The sequence below is a fragment of the Cygnus atratus genome, chromosome 1, assembly GCF_013377495.2.
Source record: "Cygnus atratus isolate AKBS03 ecotype Queensland, Australia chromosome 1, CAtr_DNAZoo_HiC_assembly, whole genome shotgun sequence".
In the NCBI taxonomy this organism is placed as follows: domain Eukaryota; kingdom Metazoa; phylum Chordata; class Aves; order Anseriformes; family Anatidae; genus Cygnus; species Cygnus atratus.
In genome coordinates this window covers 21716778-21734687 of record NC_066362.1, presented here as the reverse complement: position 1 = coordinate 21734687, position 17910 = coordinate 21716778, and the positions used below count along the sequence as shown (strand labels likewise).

General features: G+C 40.0%; 1 protein-coding gene across 1 annotated transcript in view; it reads left to right on the top strand.

Annotated features, from left to right (window-relative positions):
• Positions 1-17910, top strand: part of PLXNB2 (plexin B2) — a 259510-nt gene that overhangs the window by 178300 nt on the left and 63300 nt on the right. The window contains 8 exon segments of the mRNA XM_050708407.1: positions 2070-3180; positions 4866-5048; positions 6037-6159; positions 9942-10042; positions 12183-12309; positions 14144-14294; positions 16526-16640; positions 17359-17461. Coding sequence (XP_050564364.1) covers positions 2070-3180; positions 4866-5048; positions 6037-6159; positions 9942-10042; positions 12183-12309; positions 14144-14294; positions 16526-16640; positions 17359-17461 — 2014 coding nt within the window.

Below are 17910 nucleotides of genomic sequence, written 5' to 3'. Positions count from 1 at the left end.
ACATCATTGACGCAGTGTGTCAAGCTGGTTTTTTTATTATTATTATTTCATTGCAGATGAATGTCAGGGACAATGTTTGAAACTAGATGACATGCATTATGACATACCATTTAGCTGCGGAGATATAAGCTGGGGCCAAAGCTTGTTTGGAAAATTGAGGTCCTTGGGAGCAGTAAGAAATAGGAGTTTCTTACAAATAAGAGCAGAATTCATTCTGAGCTCCTTAGAGCAGGTCTAAGGTTGTTGCAGAGAAGTCCAAGACTTCATTACCTTGCAAGGTGTGTGCTGAAGTCTGTGTGTCTCAAGAACGGTGTATAATTTATAGGCTTTTCCTGGTCACTGTCATATGAGGTCAACCTATCATTAGAAGTTGGACTTGTGCTGTTGGTAATGTGTCGGCTCTTCTTTGACCCCTTTTTGCAGTCAACTATTCAGTCCGGTATGTGATAAGAGCTCTAGCAAAGTAAGATTGAAGTTAGCCTGTTATTTTGTCATTATTATTATCCTGAGCTACATTTAGTAGGTTTTGGGGTGTTAGAAATGAGAAGCACTGTACTCTTAGAAAATTTGATCTCACCATTACATGCACATTTTCTTCAAAGAGGGGCAAAATGCAGTCAGTGCCAGAAGGCAGGGTGGTTCGTGATACCAGGGTGGTTTGGGGACCTGGCAGATGCCTTGTTCTCAAAATAAAAGTTCTTCCCTCCCTACTCAAACATTTGCAGCCCAGTTATTTATGATTAACATCACGCTATGGTCTGTTGCTGCTGCCAAAACAGAAGTTGTAGCTGGCACAGGAGGGTGGTTCCTTCATTGTTATTTTTATTGGTGTTTTTTTTCCTCTCAGTTCCTTGTTTTGGCATTTTCGGCTATTTTCCTCCTCCTAGCAGACTTTCCTCTGCTAGGTTATTTTTTTTTAATGTTTCTCTTCTCTTTTGTGGGGTTTTATTTTTTCAGGTCTATTTACAGTTCCAAATATTTTCAGATTTAACTTTATATTCCATGTAATTTTACAGGTTCCTTCCTCATCAGACTATGGTGTCTCATGACTTACTTTGAAAATAAACATACTGTGGATTATACTTGTTTTTCAGTATTTCCTTCAAATGCTATTTATCTTTCCCCCAAAACATCTGTGTGTCCAAGCCTTCTGTTTTATGCTCTCAGAACGAAACACTTGCAGAAAACATAGAAAAAATGTTCAGTGCTTAGGAAGCCAGTTTGGACTTGCCTCCTCATTTAGCTCTTGAGGTTAAAATTAGGCCCCTTCTTAGAAGTCTCGGAAAGTCCTCGTTTAATTGCAAACGGCCAGGCAATCTTCTTGGAAGGAGAAATTGCGAGATGGGGGTAGATGGGGGACACACACACATAAAAGTATCTTAAACATATAAAACTCTAAGTGATGTTCTTAAGACAGATTTAAAACCATTAAGTTGCAGTGCTAAAGTGAATTGAAGTGTCGGACTGTAATGTATACCAGCAATCAAAGGCAACGTTGCATACGAAGGGCTCTACCAACTTCCAACTTTACACTGACAAAGGATTAGTGTAACACCTTCTCAAAGAGCATCGACAGATGGATCCAGACTTACCTGTAGTCAGTGGAAGGACTTTTTCCTTCATCAGGAAAGTCCTGCAACACCAGATGTCTCAGCCTCTTGTATGTAAAGTCTTCCACTCTACCTGAAACACTAGGGTCATCCAGCTTATTTTTAAAATCTCAGTAATCAACAATGCTCACATTATGAAATGGGAAAGCACTATCACTTCTTGGCATGTCGTTTCAAATTGTCTATTGACCTCATTGTGCTTTAGCAGAGAATTGATTATCTAATTGGTTGTATGATAATCACTTAGACATATGACCTTATTTCATCCTTCCCCAACATACTAAATTGCTAGGCAATTAACAAGATTTGAGGCTTTCCATAATCTTTATGACGTCTACATATGCATAAGGATGAGTGTATTTGTCTGAAGTCATTAAAGAAAAAAACCTTCACATTGGTGAATTTCATGTACATTTTATTTTTCAGTTTTAATGGTTTTGTTTTCTTTTTCTTTTTTAGGTATTGCATAGAAATGGCTTTATGGATCTGGACACTGAGCATTTTGAGCTGCTTTTGCGTCACCTTATCCAGAAATGAGGAACTGAATTTTTTTCAGAGTACCACGGAGCTAAATCACCTAACAGTGGACAATGACACTGGGATAGTCTATTTGGGAGTGGTAAATGCTCTGTATCAGCTCACAGAAAAACTGACTAAAATGAATCATGTAGAAACAGGTCCAAGAAAGGACAACAAAAAGTGCACACCTCCCATTGATGAAAATCAATGTAAAGAAGCAGTACTGACCGACAATTACAACAAATTATTGTTGCTGGACAAGGCAGATAAAACAATTGTGGTGTGTGGAAGCCTTTTTAAGGGAATTTGTGCCATCAGGGATTTAGAAGATATTACCAATGTTAAGTATTATGTGGACAGTAGTGGGGAGAAGTCCTTTGTAGCAAGCAACGATGAGAACGTATCAACAGTGGGATTGATCACTTCCTTGAACAATGACCGAGTGCTGTTTGTTGGGAAGGGGAATGGACCAAATGACAATGGGATAATAATTAGCACTCGGCAGCTCTACAGCAGAGATGGGAAAGACATTTTTGAAATGTATACAGACTCTGCAGCTGTTAAGTCAGCATATCACTCATCAAGCACACAACAATTTGTCACAGTCTTTGAGGATAAAAATTATGTTTATTTTATTTTTAATCAGCAAGAGAAACAGCCTGTCAATAACCGCACACTAATTGCACGTCTGTGCAAAGATGATGCCCACTATTACTCCTACTTTGAAATGGACTTGGGTTGCAAAGATGATGATGGTGCCTACGATCACTGTCATGCTGCTTACATCACTAGCCCAGGAGAAGAGCTGGCTGAGAGCATGGCTCGGCAAAGACAAACTACGGATTCTCCCTCAGATGACAAAGTTCTTGTTGCACTCTTCAGCAAAGTAAACAAAGATAATGGCTCTCCAAAATCTGCCATGTGTGTGTTTTCTTTGAGGCACATCAATGAGAAAATGGAGAAGAACCGGAATGATTGCTACACTAATAAGAATACCAGCATGTTTTACAAACTCTTTGCAGTAGAAAACCCGTGTGGATCACATGGACTGGTAATAACAGCATCAATGTTAGAATCTGTGATAGGAATAGTGGAAATTATATAACTGTGTGTTTTTTAGGTGGCTTTGAGTTAAAGTCTAATGAGATCAGGTGCCGGAAAATCAATAGCTGGATTCACTACAGAAATGGAATGTGGTTGGGGTTGTTGTGGAACAAGTCAAGCAAGAAGTGGCAAGATAGTTATAATTTGGAGTCTTTTAAAAAAGAGTTGATGTCTTCTAAAAGATGAATATTATTTGGTTTCATTAATGCATTTATTTTTAAATGTTCCTTCTGGTATGGAAATTACTGAGTCATATGCAGTGATTTGTTATGCCCATGAGTAGCTTCCAGATTGGCAATTCTGGTCACAGCCAACATATTTATAATGTTTTTAAATAGTATTATTAATCCTGTAAGTGATATCTGGAGCTCAATATTGTTTCTTACTTGGATATGAATTTTCAGATAATTGGAAATATGCATGTTTCTTATATTTAGGTGGGTTTCGTATGTTTCTCTGGCTCAGAATACACTAATAGCATTATGGCCACCTTCCATTTTTCATGGCTTGTCATTACCTTGGATACGAGGGTTGCGGAGGGCACTGTTACACCTCTCAAGATACTGATCTTCGTTTTATGACTATGACTTTAAGAGGCAATTTTCAGCATCTCAGTTGACTTTATGATGTTTTTGCCCATACCACTCAACCTGTTTCCAAGCCCCACTTGTGCATGCCATTTGTTACTGCAGCCAACCCTAAAGTGGGTTGAGGGATTGAATCACCTTAAAAATAATTCAGCCAGCTCTTAGAAAGATGTCTTAATTCCCCAACCTGAATATGTTACACACTTAAATAAGCAGTTGCTAGAGCCTAGCTTAAGAAGTGGTGTGCTACAGCCCAGGGGTAGGAGCGAACAGCTGAAGGGATGGGGCATGGGAATACTGGGTCAGTACTGGTATTGACCCAGAATCCTTTATCTCATGAAGCCACAGCCCCTTCCACACAGTAGGCCTCTAACACTGATAAGAAAACAAACCAACACTTTTTGCCTCCAAACTCCAGTATTTCTCACTGCAGTACCCTGCACTTGAGATGGGCATCAAATATAGAAATTGTGAATGTGACAAGTGGAGCGGCCCTGGCTTCCAGCAAGAAGGAGGTGTGAATTTCTGGTCAGAAAGAGTCTCATTACCAAATGTAGCAGCAAAGGCAAGGTGTGGATGAACTTCCTTCTGGTAGATCTTCCTGCAGTTTGGGATTAAAGCATGTCAAAAAGGGAATGTGTTGAAAGTTCATGAGATGGTTGCCGGTGGACTGCTTTTCCATGGAGAACAGCAAATTAAAAAACAAAACAGCATAAAAACAGTCTTCCAAACAAAATCAGTCAACCTGATCTATATGACATGCTAATTAAACAAAGTGGTTACTTTTTAATCTGTGCTTCTACAATGAAAGAGAAACAAAAAAAAATTCTCCCTCCATGCCTCCTGGAAAGCAAAAGCATTGAAGCGGTTTGCAATTAGCAGGCTGCTTGTTGGCTTGGGTAAAATGGCCAGGCAATCCATTTCTCTTTCTGCTCTTCTATGTCTGAGGGGTATTATATTGTGGTAATAGGGTTGCACTTCATTCTTAGCTAGGAATTAGTGATCTGAATGTTTAACATCCTTCTGTATTGCTTTTCCTTATTAGAATGCAAGCAAAAATTTCCCCTGTGGCTCTGAACACTTACCGTACCTTTTGGGAAGTAAAAATGGTGTTGTAGAGAAGCCGGTGTTACAAAAAGAAGGGATGAATCTCACGGCTGTTACTGTGACTGTGGAGAATGGGCACACCGTGGCGTTTCTGGGAACTTCAGATGGAAAAATTCTTAAGGTAACAAATCTGATTAAAAAAATTAGAGCGTGTTGAAAAGGTTGCAAATTGTACTGATAACATGCTTATGCTCTAAAAGTAAATGTGATTTATAAGATCACGTATCAGGACCAAATTCTCTTGGCACTTGGTATTTTTACTTTCAAACAGGAAAAAAAAAAAAAAAAACAGGTCATTTCTTGCGTACCTCCACTTTCCAACACACAGCTGGAATTAGCATTGCCTGCGTAACACTTTTCCCAAAGGTTTAGATATCTACTGGGAGCCCTATATTCATAGCCTTAGGTAATCTAACAGCTGCTCTGGCCTTATCTCTGTTCAAGCCCATGCTTGAAAAAGAGCAACTTTTCATTTTGCAATCATTCTGGCCATTGAGTGAATAGAATATAGATCATAGAATCACAGAATGGTTTGGGTTGGAAGGGACCTTAAAGACCACGCAGTTCCAACCCCCCACCGTGGGCAGGGACACCTCCCACCAGACCAGGTTGCTCAAAGACACAAAATAAAGCTAAAGTTGGAGCTCTGGTAAATTGACTCTGGGGCTTGTGGTTCAAGGGTCTCTGTGTCTGCAGAGTTAAAATATCAGGACTGTTACACCGTGCATGTCATTTTGTTGAAGGGAAGTGATGGCCGTGTGCCACTCTGCAGTTTGAAATTTGAAGCTGATACAATTGGTTATTGTAAGGGAGGTCAGCAAATTTGAACACTTTCAAGTGCAGAGGCTCCAAGTCGAGAATTTGAATTTTACAGCACTCAAATAAATCAGTATTTCAGAAAAAATCAATGCAAATATTAGCTATTGTGAGCAGTGAGCAATTTTTTTTCCATTACTTTTCTGCTGTACTTGCTGCTTTTGATGCTAAATACTTCAAATTGAAATGTTTTCTCCGATATGGATTTGTGAACTTGAGTAAACACAGCATTTTCGATAGTGATAATTGAAAAAAGAGCAACCTTTACCACTTTTCTTTCTTCCATGAAACAGGTGTTCCTGTCATCCACTGCAACTGAGTACAGCTCTCTTACTATTGAACTAAATAAACCCATAAAGAATGACCTGGTTCTTGACAAAACCCAAGAAAATCTATATGTGATGACCACAGACAAGGTAGCGTATCCCTCTCTTTTTAAGGACCAGGTTCAGTCTAACTTTCTCTGTGACTTTACCTGAGATTGGAATTTCTCTCATTCCTGGAAACCACCCTAAGTCAGTGGGGCTGCCCCCACCCTGTGTTTGTGCGTGCACCTTTACAGGCAGAAGGAAAGCAGAATATTACAAGTAACTGAAAGTGCTGCTGGGGGTAGGAGGTGGATGAAAATACCTTTTACCAGCTTCAGCCCCCCCTTCTCCCTCCAGCAGAGGTGAGCAGGAGGTCTGTAGATGCCTGTAAAGCTAAGCAAAGAGGGTTCCTTCATCTTTTCAGTGTTGCCAGTTCTTCTGGCGTCAAGGTCTCTCCAAAAATGAAGAGTCCAGGCTAATGGGCTTAATTGCTTGACTGTCCCTTGGTTTTATCCTTAATGTTCAAGATTGGGAATGGGAGGTGGTAAGTTGCCCTCTGAAGCTCTCTCACAGGGTCTGTAAGAAGGATGAAGTTGTGATGTTTGGCACCAGAACATCGCAGGGTCAGGCAGCTGCATGTCAGGGAGGATGCTCAAGCTGCCATCGGGCCTTTGCAAGAGCATTTCAGGATTTGGGATGCTGGTGGCTGACGTAATAGCATTTACACATCTGTAAGGCTGCCAAGGGTTTTCATGAGTCTTGCTGTCAAAAACTAAGAAGCAATGGAAAGAATTACAGTGTTGGGAAACACCCTTGTATGCTGGTGCAGCAGGAAAGGTCAGACTTTGCTCTGAAAGGAACAGGCAGTCTCTTCTCAGTTCCCCTTCTCTCAGCTGCCACAATGGAGACTTGTAAAGGAAAAAAGAAAGCAGAAAGGAAAGGAGGAGAAGAGAAAGATGCCAGACTTCTGGCTGTAACCTGCTCCTGACATTTCCCTCTGCAGTCGCTGGAGCTGCCAGGCTCACACACATGGACCAGCAGCTCTCTGGGACAGGGTGGGTGACGGACAAACTGCCACTGTTTGCAGCACTGACAGGGACACTGGGTGGGACACGGGAAACGTGCTGGTCCCAGTAGCAAGGAGAGAACGATGATAACTGTGAAAGTGGAGTATTAGGGAAGATGGTGAGGGAAGCATGTTCTCTTCCTGTTTTATAAAAGATTAATATAAATTTCTGCAGTGCTAATGCTGCATTCTAGCTGAAGGATTTCAGGCTGGAAGCTCCATTGGAAAACATGCCAGATAAGTGACTGATAAAACATTTAGCAATGTGACAGTGTGTGAGAGAGGTTACTGCACTTTTTTGTGCTAGTTGGTACTTCTAATTTGGCTTCTGCTCAAATTTGGAACAGAACTCCAAGCCTCAAAATTGTCTGTGTGAGGCCAGGCAGCCTGGCACCTCGCGTGGCAGGATGGCACGTTGCTTCAAAGCCCTGAGGTCCCCACCAGGCTATGCCATGAGCAGCGGGGCAACCTTGAAGCAAAACAAGTTTTCTGGTGATAGTCTGCGTGAAATGGAGCATTTAGGAAGGTCCCTAATAATTCTATCTCCACAAGATGTTTAAATTCAGAAAGCAGCAAATTTCTGCCAAAGAAGGTATTTCAGTTTAATTTTTTCCAAGCAGCTCCCATAGACACATCCGTTTCTAGATAATGGGAATAATAGTTTTCTTTTACAAAACCTGTTCAGCTTAAATATGAATAGCTAAACTTGGGAGCTCTGTCACGGCATTACATTACTGTCATCTCCACGAGTTAATTACAATGAGCAGTCCCACCCACTTTTAGAGTCAGATAGATGAAAGGAGAATGGAGGCCTTCGTAGCTGGAAGAAATGAAGTGACAGCAGCGAGGGGAGAGGAATAAATGCTGAAACACACACTACTGTTTTCAGAACAGCTGTGAGTTGTGGGAAGAGATGTACCAGAACCCTGCCCTGGGAGTTATTTAAAAGAAGGTAAATGCTGAAGGGCACAATAGCTGCACTGATCTGCATGCGTAATTCTGACCTGCCTGGCAGATGCAGCACTTGCCTCACAAGTGATGTTGTGATGGGTGATAACTTTCAAAAAGGAATCAAATGGAGAGAAAATATGGGGAGGAATGATACAGAGGTTAAGAATCGTAGTGAGAAGTCGGCGCTTGCTTTCCTGTTTCACTTCTCCTCCCCCTCTCCTTACAGCATTGATAGCAGTGGGTGGCTTGGAGCAGATGCCTTCAAAAGTCAGCCCACTCCTCCCAGAGTTGGGGCAGGCATCAGGAGGAGCCCCTTGAGGCTGGAAAGGACCACACCACCCTTGCCGTACTCACTGTAGCTCATTAAAATAAACAGAAGTGGTAGGATCCCAAATTCCTTCTGATACATCCCATATCAGGAGTAAAACTGAAGCCTGTGACAGTCACTATTCTCACCAGCTTCTCTGCTTGTTTTAGCTTTTGCCACTCTCTCTGGCTAAGACCTACTATTAGAAAATCTCTAAAATTAGTTTCTCTGCATTTTGAAGATGACCGTAAGCTGAGCTGCTGTTCTTTAAAATCCATTCAGTTTACATAAAACATGCAGAGACAGCAAGGGGCTTGTTTCTGCCTGCCAGAATTATGAAACAAACACTTTGTCATAGAAAAGCCATTCACTGGATATTAAGTTACTCACAAGAGTAGTGTTGGTTGGTGAAGCAGTGTGCCAGTAGCTCAGCTCCAGTTACACAGCAACCTGAAAAGTACTAAAAAGATAAGCCTAAGTAGTAGTAAATGCACGAAAACTACCAAATGTTGACATTTTCCTTAACTGAGTCAGGCTGAGCTCTCTTAATGTGAAAGAAGGCCAAATTCAGACTTTCAAAGTAGCTTTGTAGCTGCCAGTAGTAGGTTTAAATGAGAGGATTAGGTAGCAGAAACAAAGCTTACATCTTGTAGTAAGCTTTCTGCACTCTCCACAAGTGAAGTATAGTCACTGACAGCACTGGGAAGAGGTATGTCCCCTTGCCCTCTTGCACAATTCAGCAGCACAATTAAAAGGGATGATAATGTGCCAACTCATTTTTCTGGGCACCAAAGAAATTGTTTATTCTCACCCCCGGAGGAAATCAAAACCAGAAGCCATGTATTTACTGGGGGACTGAGACCTGACGATGCTGCTTCCTGACATAATTATTTCCATTTTCTGTTGTAAATCTATTGCATGGCAGAAGGGCTATGCGTGGAAAAGTGCAGTAACCCTGAGCACCCGGGCTCTCTGAGGCTTTCAAACTTTCTGAAATGCCTCCTGGCTAAAAGTGCCACTTACAGTTACATTTCCAAATGATTTCATCATCATGCTAATGACAGGAAGGGGAGGATATTCTATTTAAAAATGATCTAGCCAGTACGAAGTTAGCCTTTAGAAGGTATATGTCCTGCTGTAGCTGTTTCTTGAATTGGAAGAGCTGTTCATGCAGTTTCTGTTCCGCAGCAGCTGCTGTAATGCAGGTTTCTAGGAGTACTTTAACCTGCAGGAGGTGGATACCTTGGGTTTTTAAGACTTTCTCATTTTTCTTGGTTATGGCAATGACCTATGTTACTTTGAAGAGAGATTAGAGAATATTGGACTGAGAAAGAAAAGGAAAAGTGTGTAAATTTAAACTTCATTAAGTCATGATGGGCGGGATAACCAGGCTCCATTTTTGTATGGATTTTGTTAAAAATCAAACTGCGCTCTGATCACAGTAACACTGGATCAAGCCTTCCACTGGCACAGGCAACAACGTTGTACAACCCCGTCCATAAGCTTTTCAGCCTCCATGTGCCTTCTTCAGATACGTTACGGTTTGTCTTGCTTTTGTCTCTCTAGGTGCATCTCCTTCCCGTACAGGACTGCCTCAAATACTCAGACTGCGAGAAGTGTATGCAGGCAAAGGACCCGTACTGTGGCTGGTGTGTGAGAGAAGGCAGGTGAGTCCTGCAGGTGTTCTTCGGGCACAGGCAGTTGAGATGCTCAAAATGTGACCCATGCCTTGCGTTATTGCTTTGCGTAGCAATTCCGTCTCTTTGTACTCAGCCTCACGGTCCTGATGGGGATTTAATTTTATCACACAGACGTTGGTATCAATCTTCCATGCACACAAATAAGTCCCTGTTGAGTTCTGCAGATTTCATTAGTTTGGGAAAATATATACGCTTCTGCTGGTACTGAAAATCATCACACATCTTGCAACTGCAAGTTTTATGACTCTCTGAACCATCCAGTTAAATATTTTCCCAGAAAATAAGAGTGCTTCTTATTTAAAATCCTAAAAATGTAGCATTTATTTTAAGTAGAGAAGGAAAACATAAAAAAGAGCATAAAAGAAAAAATTGCTAATGTCTGAAAATAAAGAATATGGATCAAATGCTGTTTTTAAATAAATGACAGCTACTGAGACATGTAGCTACATTGAGCTCTCACCTAATTGCAGGAGAACAGAAACTGGCATTTGGCTGACTTGTCTGTAGAGGTTATCTGAATTAAAATTCAAACACATGTAAACTAGAAAAAATCTGGATGTCTCTTCTTTACACTGTGCATTGATTGGAGTGGCGAGAGGCAAGAGCAGTCTTACAGCTCTCCTTTTGACTACTAAGTTAATTAACCCCTTGGCATGAGCAGTTGGGAATTCATGAATCTAAGTACTTGCTGTTGGAACAAAGGGGCTATTTAATTATAGTATGCAGATGAATTTCGGACTTCTAGCTTCCTGCTTGAAAATGTGAACTATCACATTAAGTTACCTAACAGCCTGATGTGGAGCATAATGTAAAGCACTGCAAAGAAACTTATGCGTTGCATACAGGTTTATGCAATATACTGTAACTCTTCAAGCCTGGGCTTCAGCTTCGGTGGATGAAACCTGGGGATTTGGAATATACAACTCGAACTCCTCCTGGGCTACTGGGAGTTGAAGGCAGTGTCATATATCATACAAAAGGCAATTTTCCCTAGATTTCCCTTCAGGTTTCTGATATGACCACTGACCTCAATAACTTGAAGTATTAATGATCTTTGAGAACAGGCAAACATGAATTTTTGCATTTGGTAGTATTTCTTCTATCAGAAAAAGAAAAAGCAGTGCATAATTTCTAAAGTTTTTCTTACCTGCACCAAGTTCTGTCTCGTGAAGGCATGCAGTGCTTAATTGTGTGTTTAGGGACACATTATATGAATGCAGACTTCATACGTAAATGGTATCCTTAGGGTAGGGCAGGCAGAACTGTGCAGCAACTGTGCTGTACTGAAGTCCCTGATGAGTTAATAGACTTGTGTTACAGCAGATAGAGATGCTACAGAGTTTTCTCCCAAGCATTGCACAGGATGAAAAGAATATGTATGAGATCCCCCCAACCCTTCGTCAGGCTTTTGTAGCCACATGTGCAGCTTCTGTCCTGCAGCATCTCTCCTTTCAATTCTTCCTGTAGGGGAGCTGGGAAAATCTCCCAGTGCTTTTGGTGAGGCTGCACAGCCACTGTTGTCTTCCTGCAATGGCAAGGGTGCCCAGGCAGAAAGAGATCTTAACTAGTGGCAGGAGTCAATAAAACCATTCACCAGGAGAACAGCATTTCCCTGTGCACCCCCAGCAATACTTCTCTGTTGCATTTCTACCCTCATGAGTCAGATGTCTTCTTACTGCTAACACACGGGTGTCATCCACTTGAACTACTGAAAAAAACAGTCTGTGCCCACTCCTCCAGGAGTTTGTTATGTATTAAAATGAAGATTAATCAGCCTAGTTTCAGAAGATGGCTCCATTCTCCTTTTGATGCTACGTAAAATATGATTGCGTGTCTATAAGTTTGAGTTGTCTAATCCTAGGTAGTGTGCAACATATACATATGTTTCTCCACTTGCTTTTTATATCTCAAACACAGTCAATACTTACTCCATCAATTATTCCTTCAAAAGTCCTCTGATAACAACCTGAATAGTCAATATTAAAGCAAATTCCCAGTCATCTTGTGTTGTAATTTCAGTCTCTAATTCCAGAATTGTTGCATTGTTCACAGAACTGAGTCCAGCTATAATACTGTTTTGCTTTCGGTTTTGTTCCTATTTTGTCAGGTGCACAAAGAGGGCAGACTGTGGAACAGCTGATAAGGAGAACCACTGGCTCTGGAGTCCAAGAGGCACGTGCGTTACTATCATTAGTGCAGACCCTCGAAACATGAGTCGCAGAGCCCCTGCTATGGTATGACAGGAAAATGCTTTCCCTACTTGTTCTTAAAACATGCTGATGTGACTACCAGACAAAGGAATATCTGCGTTTCTTTATGCATGGTGGTGACAGGAAATATAAAGTGTTTTGGGTATCTCAGTCTTTGGTGTTTTTCACAGTGCTCTTTCTTGCCTGCTCTTCTTGTGGGTTGCAGTTCATGTTTTCTCCTAAGAAATGCTCTTTTCACCTTCTCTGTAAACCACAGTGATGCATTAGTGTGGATGACAAAGCACTTAGAGTGAATATTATGAAAGTGTTACACAATATTGTATAGCCCATAAAAGGTAATTGATAGGGGAGATTTCGTGCTGCCCTTGCATCCTCTTTCAGCTTACTTGAGCATAAACTTAAGTAAGTAGCAAAGTCATAAGCTGTTTCTTTAAAATCAGCAGTGGAATTGCCTACACAGCAAAGTTTGCTTGCATACATGGAGGAGGTAAATTCAGCATGCAAAACTGCTCTGTGGCAACAAAACTGAGTGTTTGGAGTGTGACCAAGGTGTAAGAGCTTGCTCTGATTCCAAATGGAGCATGCCAACGAAGACTGAGGACTTCCTGGTGGTGCTCAGCAAGTCAAATCAGGTTAATTTTGAGTAAAGTAACTAAATGACTTTTGATCCTTCTTAAGCAGAAAGAGATGTTAATTCAAGTTAGTTTAATTTCATTCATAAAGGATGTAAACAGCATTCTGTTAAGGCCATCTCTATGTTGAATAAAAATGCTAGTAGAATGTAAATAGCCCACTTAAAATCCACACCTCTTCTGAGTTCAGATCTTGTCAACTTGTGTTGACAAGTCTTCGGTGCCTCATATCAGAATATCAAGTAATATCAAAATATCTAAACAACAAAAACAAGCCCAACTTCAAATGAGCATCTGCATGCAACCTTCAATATTACCAGTGTCGCCTTCTTCTCGTGATTACTTTACTCGCCAAAAAGCATTGCAGCTCATGAGACAGCGGACCAGTTTCAGTGGAAAAAGGATGATTACTATTTCTTTTCATACAAAATGGAAAAAGTTAAACAGTATAATAAACACGCCAGAAACATCACATCACATCAAGGAAGGCATCCAAAATTTCATTTCAATTTTTTCCTCTTCACTTGCTAAGTTTTCCCTTTCTTGTTTTGTTTGTTTGTTTGTTTGTTTGTTTTCCTTTTAGTTTCTAACATGTACACTGTATCGATAATTTCCTTGAAAAGGTTAAGATCTCACCATCACTCTCTCAGAAATTCTTTTTCGGTAGTAACAATACATATCACCATTTGTGGGTTTTGTTTTGTTTTGTTTTGTTTTGTTTTCATGTATATTCACTCTTGTGAAGACCATTTTTCTACTCAGCCCTTTCAAACTCCAGCTTTTCCAGCCTATCCAGCCTTGGTTTCGTTCTTGACTAATAACACCTACGGTTAATGTAATTTTAATTAAGTTCTTCAAGTTTTAAGTGTTAACTGCTCTGTTTACTGTTGCTTAACATGGATGCTGTGTACAAGAACGAAAAGCTGTGGGTGTATCTGTACAGACATTTTTGTCCTGATCTAGTGCACTGACAGGACAAGAGGTGTTTGTGACAGTTTAATTCAACATAGACCCATCTGGAAAAGTGGTAGAAAGATAAGAAGAAAAGATTAGTAGTCGGGAACAAATTAAAATTGAAAAGGAGAACCATCATCTATGGTACTAGCCAAAATATCACCTTTGGTTGGGGAAAAAAAAAAGCCGCTGAAAATTCTCTGGCCATAAATCATACTGGGCCTTGGTTAATTTCTTTCAAACATTTTACCTTTTTTATATATTGTTTGCAGGTGAAACTGACTGTAAGTCCACTGCCAGCTTTGAACAGCAATGACCAGCTTTTGTGTACATTTGGTGAAACAACCCATCCTGCTCAATTAAATGAAGGGGTTATTATCTGTGGTCCACCTAAAGTAATTCCTCCAACACCAGAAGGTCAAGGTAAAGAAATTTTGCTACCTGCCATGTATAATAAAAGGAAGGAACGCAAACCCCTGTTTCCAATGTGATTCTTTTATATGAACTGCATGCACATTTTTTTCTTCTTCCAGTCCTTTGCCTCAAATAGCCTATTGTTGATCTTTGTCCAGTCAAACATTAATTTGAAAAAAAAAAATAAATTTTTACTCAGACTTTTTCCATTGCTGTTTTCACAAGTTGTACCAATCTCCAGTGTTTCTACCTGAAGAAGGGGTGCTGTGTCCCAAACAAGCAAAACCCAATTACTCTAATCTTAATCTAATCACTCCATGTTGTGAAGCCAGAAGAGCAGCATATGCACAAGTTTTCTTGTCTTAGTTTTGCTCTGCTCAGCCATAGTTCAGTGGCTTGTTTTCTGGTCCATGTCACAAGGTTGTCCTTTCTGTCATAAAACCTGCCTCTTCTACTATGTGCCCTGCAGCTTCTGTAATAGTATGACCAGTGGAAAAATATGCGATCGTATAATTAACGGCTGTATCATTGTTCTGAACCACTGATTATATGCTTAAGGTCTGTTGCCAACCATAATTCTTGTGCTGTTTCCTAGATGGTGCTTTATTTGTGCCTTTAGTCCATATATCTTGATACATAAACACATGGGATAAAACCGGTGACACAGCACAGATTATTAAGTGGTCAAATTTAAACAAACAAAAAAAAGTGTTCTCACATCCTGTATAGAGGCAGTCCCTGTGGATAGCTTTCTTTTATGTACCAAACCTGCCCTGAAGTGTCAGAGTGGTACTTGGAAGCACTTTTTAAGACAATCTTCGATTCTCTTAAGCAGGTCAAAATCCAGTTTTAGTTGTGCAAAGAGCAATGCTGTTAAAATCTCTCTTAAGTTTTAAAATAGCTGGGGTGTGTCAAGGTATCAGACTGTGCAAAGTGTTAAAACAGCACTCCTTTACTTAGGGCCAATTCACATTCCCTAAATATTTTGAAAAGTAACACATAGAGAGACTAAGTTGATAAATATGACAGCTTGACATCTTCCAGCATAAAATGTAAGACTAGAAACCTGTCAGGAATGGCATTAGAGTAACCAAGTCACCAAGAAATACTACACCTCCCTGAGTTTGTCCCACAGGGATCCATCTGAAAGAATGTTCAAAAATAATATCAAGATGTTCAGAAGCTTGGCAGACACTTCAGCAGAAGGCAGACAGTTATTAACACAGGCAGTGGTTCCTGACAGCATGTGACAAAAAGTCCAGAGCTGACCACTTACTGCTAAAAAACCCTGTTGAGTTTAGAATAACCCAAGTTGCTGGAGTCATGGTCATTCCAAAAGGAATGTGATATTTCTAGAGAAGAGGGATGCTTTTTTCCAGTCCTGTTTTTAGGAAACCCCCTGGCATTTCTACCAGTCCAGAATATTTAACGGAACCCAGTGCAGGCAAAAGTGACTTCCAGTCATGCTGCTCATGGTCTTCAAGAACCTGTTAAAGGAAAGCAGAGTTTGAAGTTGCCCTAATAGCTTGTGAAATAGCTTGTCACAAGGGCTTAATGATTTCTGCAAAAGGTATTTCAAACAGCTTCACTGAGGAAAGCATCAGTTTCTAAAGATAAATTTTCCACTCTCAGCTCAGTAATGATCCAGATAAGTACATTTGTGGGGAAATTGCGTATGGCAAACTGAAGATCACAAGTGACTGTAGTAACTTAGCATTGCAAGCATTGTTGGGCATTAACTGCAAGGACCACTTGTTTCAATTCACATGACAATGACAGTTTTAATCCACAAATGAAACAAGTAATTTTACATGAAGACATATTCATATTTAAGAGAATCTTTGATTTAAAATGACTGTTCTCGTGCCAGTTTTCATCTGTGTTCAGTTACCTTCTTACTCAGTTTTCCGTATGCTTTTAGACTCTTTAATATTCTAGCATGATGATAGTACCACTGAGAAACACTTCCATAAAGCAAAACTATTCTGTAATTTTGCTCCTTCCATTTATCCCATCTCTGCTTTTCTTCTGAAAACCATTTGCTGAAAAATTTTAGAGGTTAAAAAGACAAAGCAGGGCTCATAAATCTAAAGTATAAGAGGTCATGAGATCCAGAGTGTCAACTGTGTAGTTAAATATTTGCCTGTCCTATAAAAGTATTATTATTGTATCATTCTGCTCAAGAGCTAAAGAATTCAACAACCACTTAGATAACTTTTTTTCTTTTTCTTTTGTGATAGATCATGTTTCAGTTACATTACGGTTAACCTTTAGAGAGAATGATATATTTTTTGCATCACATACTTACCCTTTTTATGACTGTGAAGAAGCAATGAATCTGTATGAAAACCAGCCGTAAGTATTTCAGCTTCTTAACTGAGGTGTTTAGATTCTGTGGCATGGTGTTTCAGATAACTGGCAGCTGAGTTACTGAATCATCTCATAATTAAGCCTTTTTCCAGTGTCTTAATTCCTTTTTTCTTACACTTTAATGGATTTTAAAAATGGTTGAAGCTGGTAATGTAAAGCACTTGCAATGTGAATGTTCATGGCACATACAATTAAAGGCAAGTTCATTGGGCTTCCATCTTTGGTAGTATCTAAAGTATCTGCAGGTGAGCTCTGTGGACATCCATTTACTATGTGTTGCCACAAATGTTAGCTTGGAGCTTTGGGTTGTGGTACATTCAAATATGATGATCAAAGCTGACTCTGCCCCCGTCATCTTCCCCACTTGAGATGTTACTGCCCCAGGACAAACAGCCAACTCAAACCCTGCATTATTCAACCTGACGTATGAAGGTTGATCAAGATCGTTTCCTTTCTTCTTGGACCCAGTCTCAAAGTTTGTGAGAGGTGCTATGGTTTTCTGATCCTTGCTTATGTTTGAGAAGAAAGTAGCTTTGGGGGGTTCTCAAACTGTTCTTGCTATTCGATTTTCGGCTTAATGTAGTAAGGACTCTGTAGCAGATTGATCTACTCTCCATGAATAAAGATGGAATTTAATTTACTTTTTTTGTCAGTGGGGGAAGAAACCTGACAGTTTGTCATGACTATCATGTTATATTTGTAGATGCTATTCCTGTGCAAGCAATAGATGGAATTGCCAGTGGGACTGGAAGAGACATATCTGTGAAGAGTCCTCTTCAACAGAGGATGTGATCAAACAAAATATGGTAATGTTTAAAAATAAAATTTATTAGGTTTTTATTAGAAAACTTCAATATTTTCTTTGCTTTTTTTCTCATATCCGTTGGTTGAATTGGGGATTTTTAAATGACTCTGAAGTTAACTCCAGAAGTGTGAGATTTTTTTAGTGACAGTGCGGGGGTGGGAATTTAAGGGTGTGATTGAGGAGGGGCAGTGAGACTGAATAACTCCTGAAAGGATATTTTTGTTCCTTTTACTATTTTGCTTCAATGGGAGGAACAGGATTTCAAGGCTGGGAAAGATAATCACCCACAGCTTTGACATATGCTGTAGTCATTTTTAGCATGTCTAATTTGAAAGGGTGTAATCAAATCTGTCACTGTATTTTAAGCATAAAGTTCTTTAGAACAATCATTCCATTGTCCGAAGGCCATCGGAGCTTGTTGTGATAAGACATTTATTTTGAATAATGTGT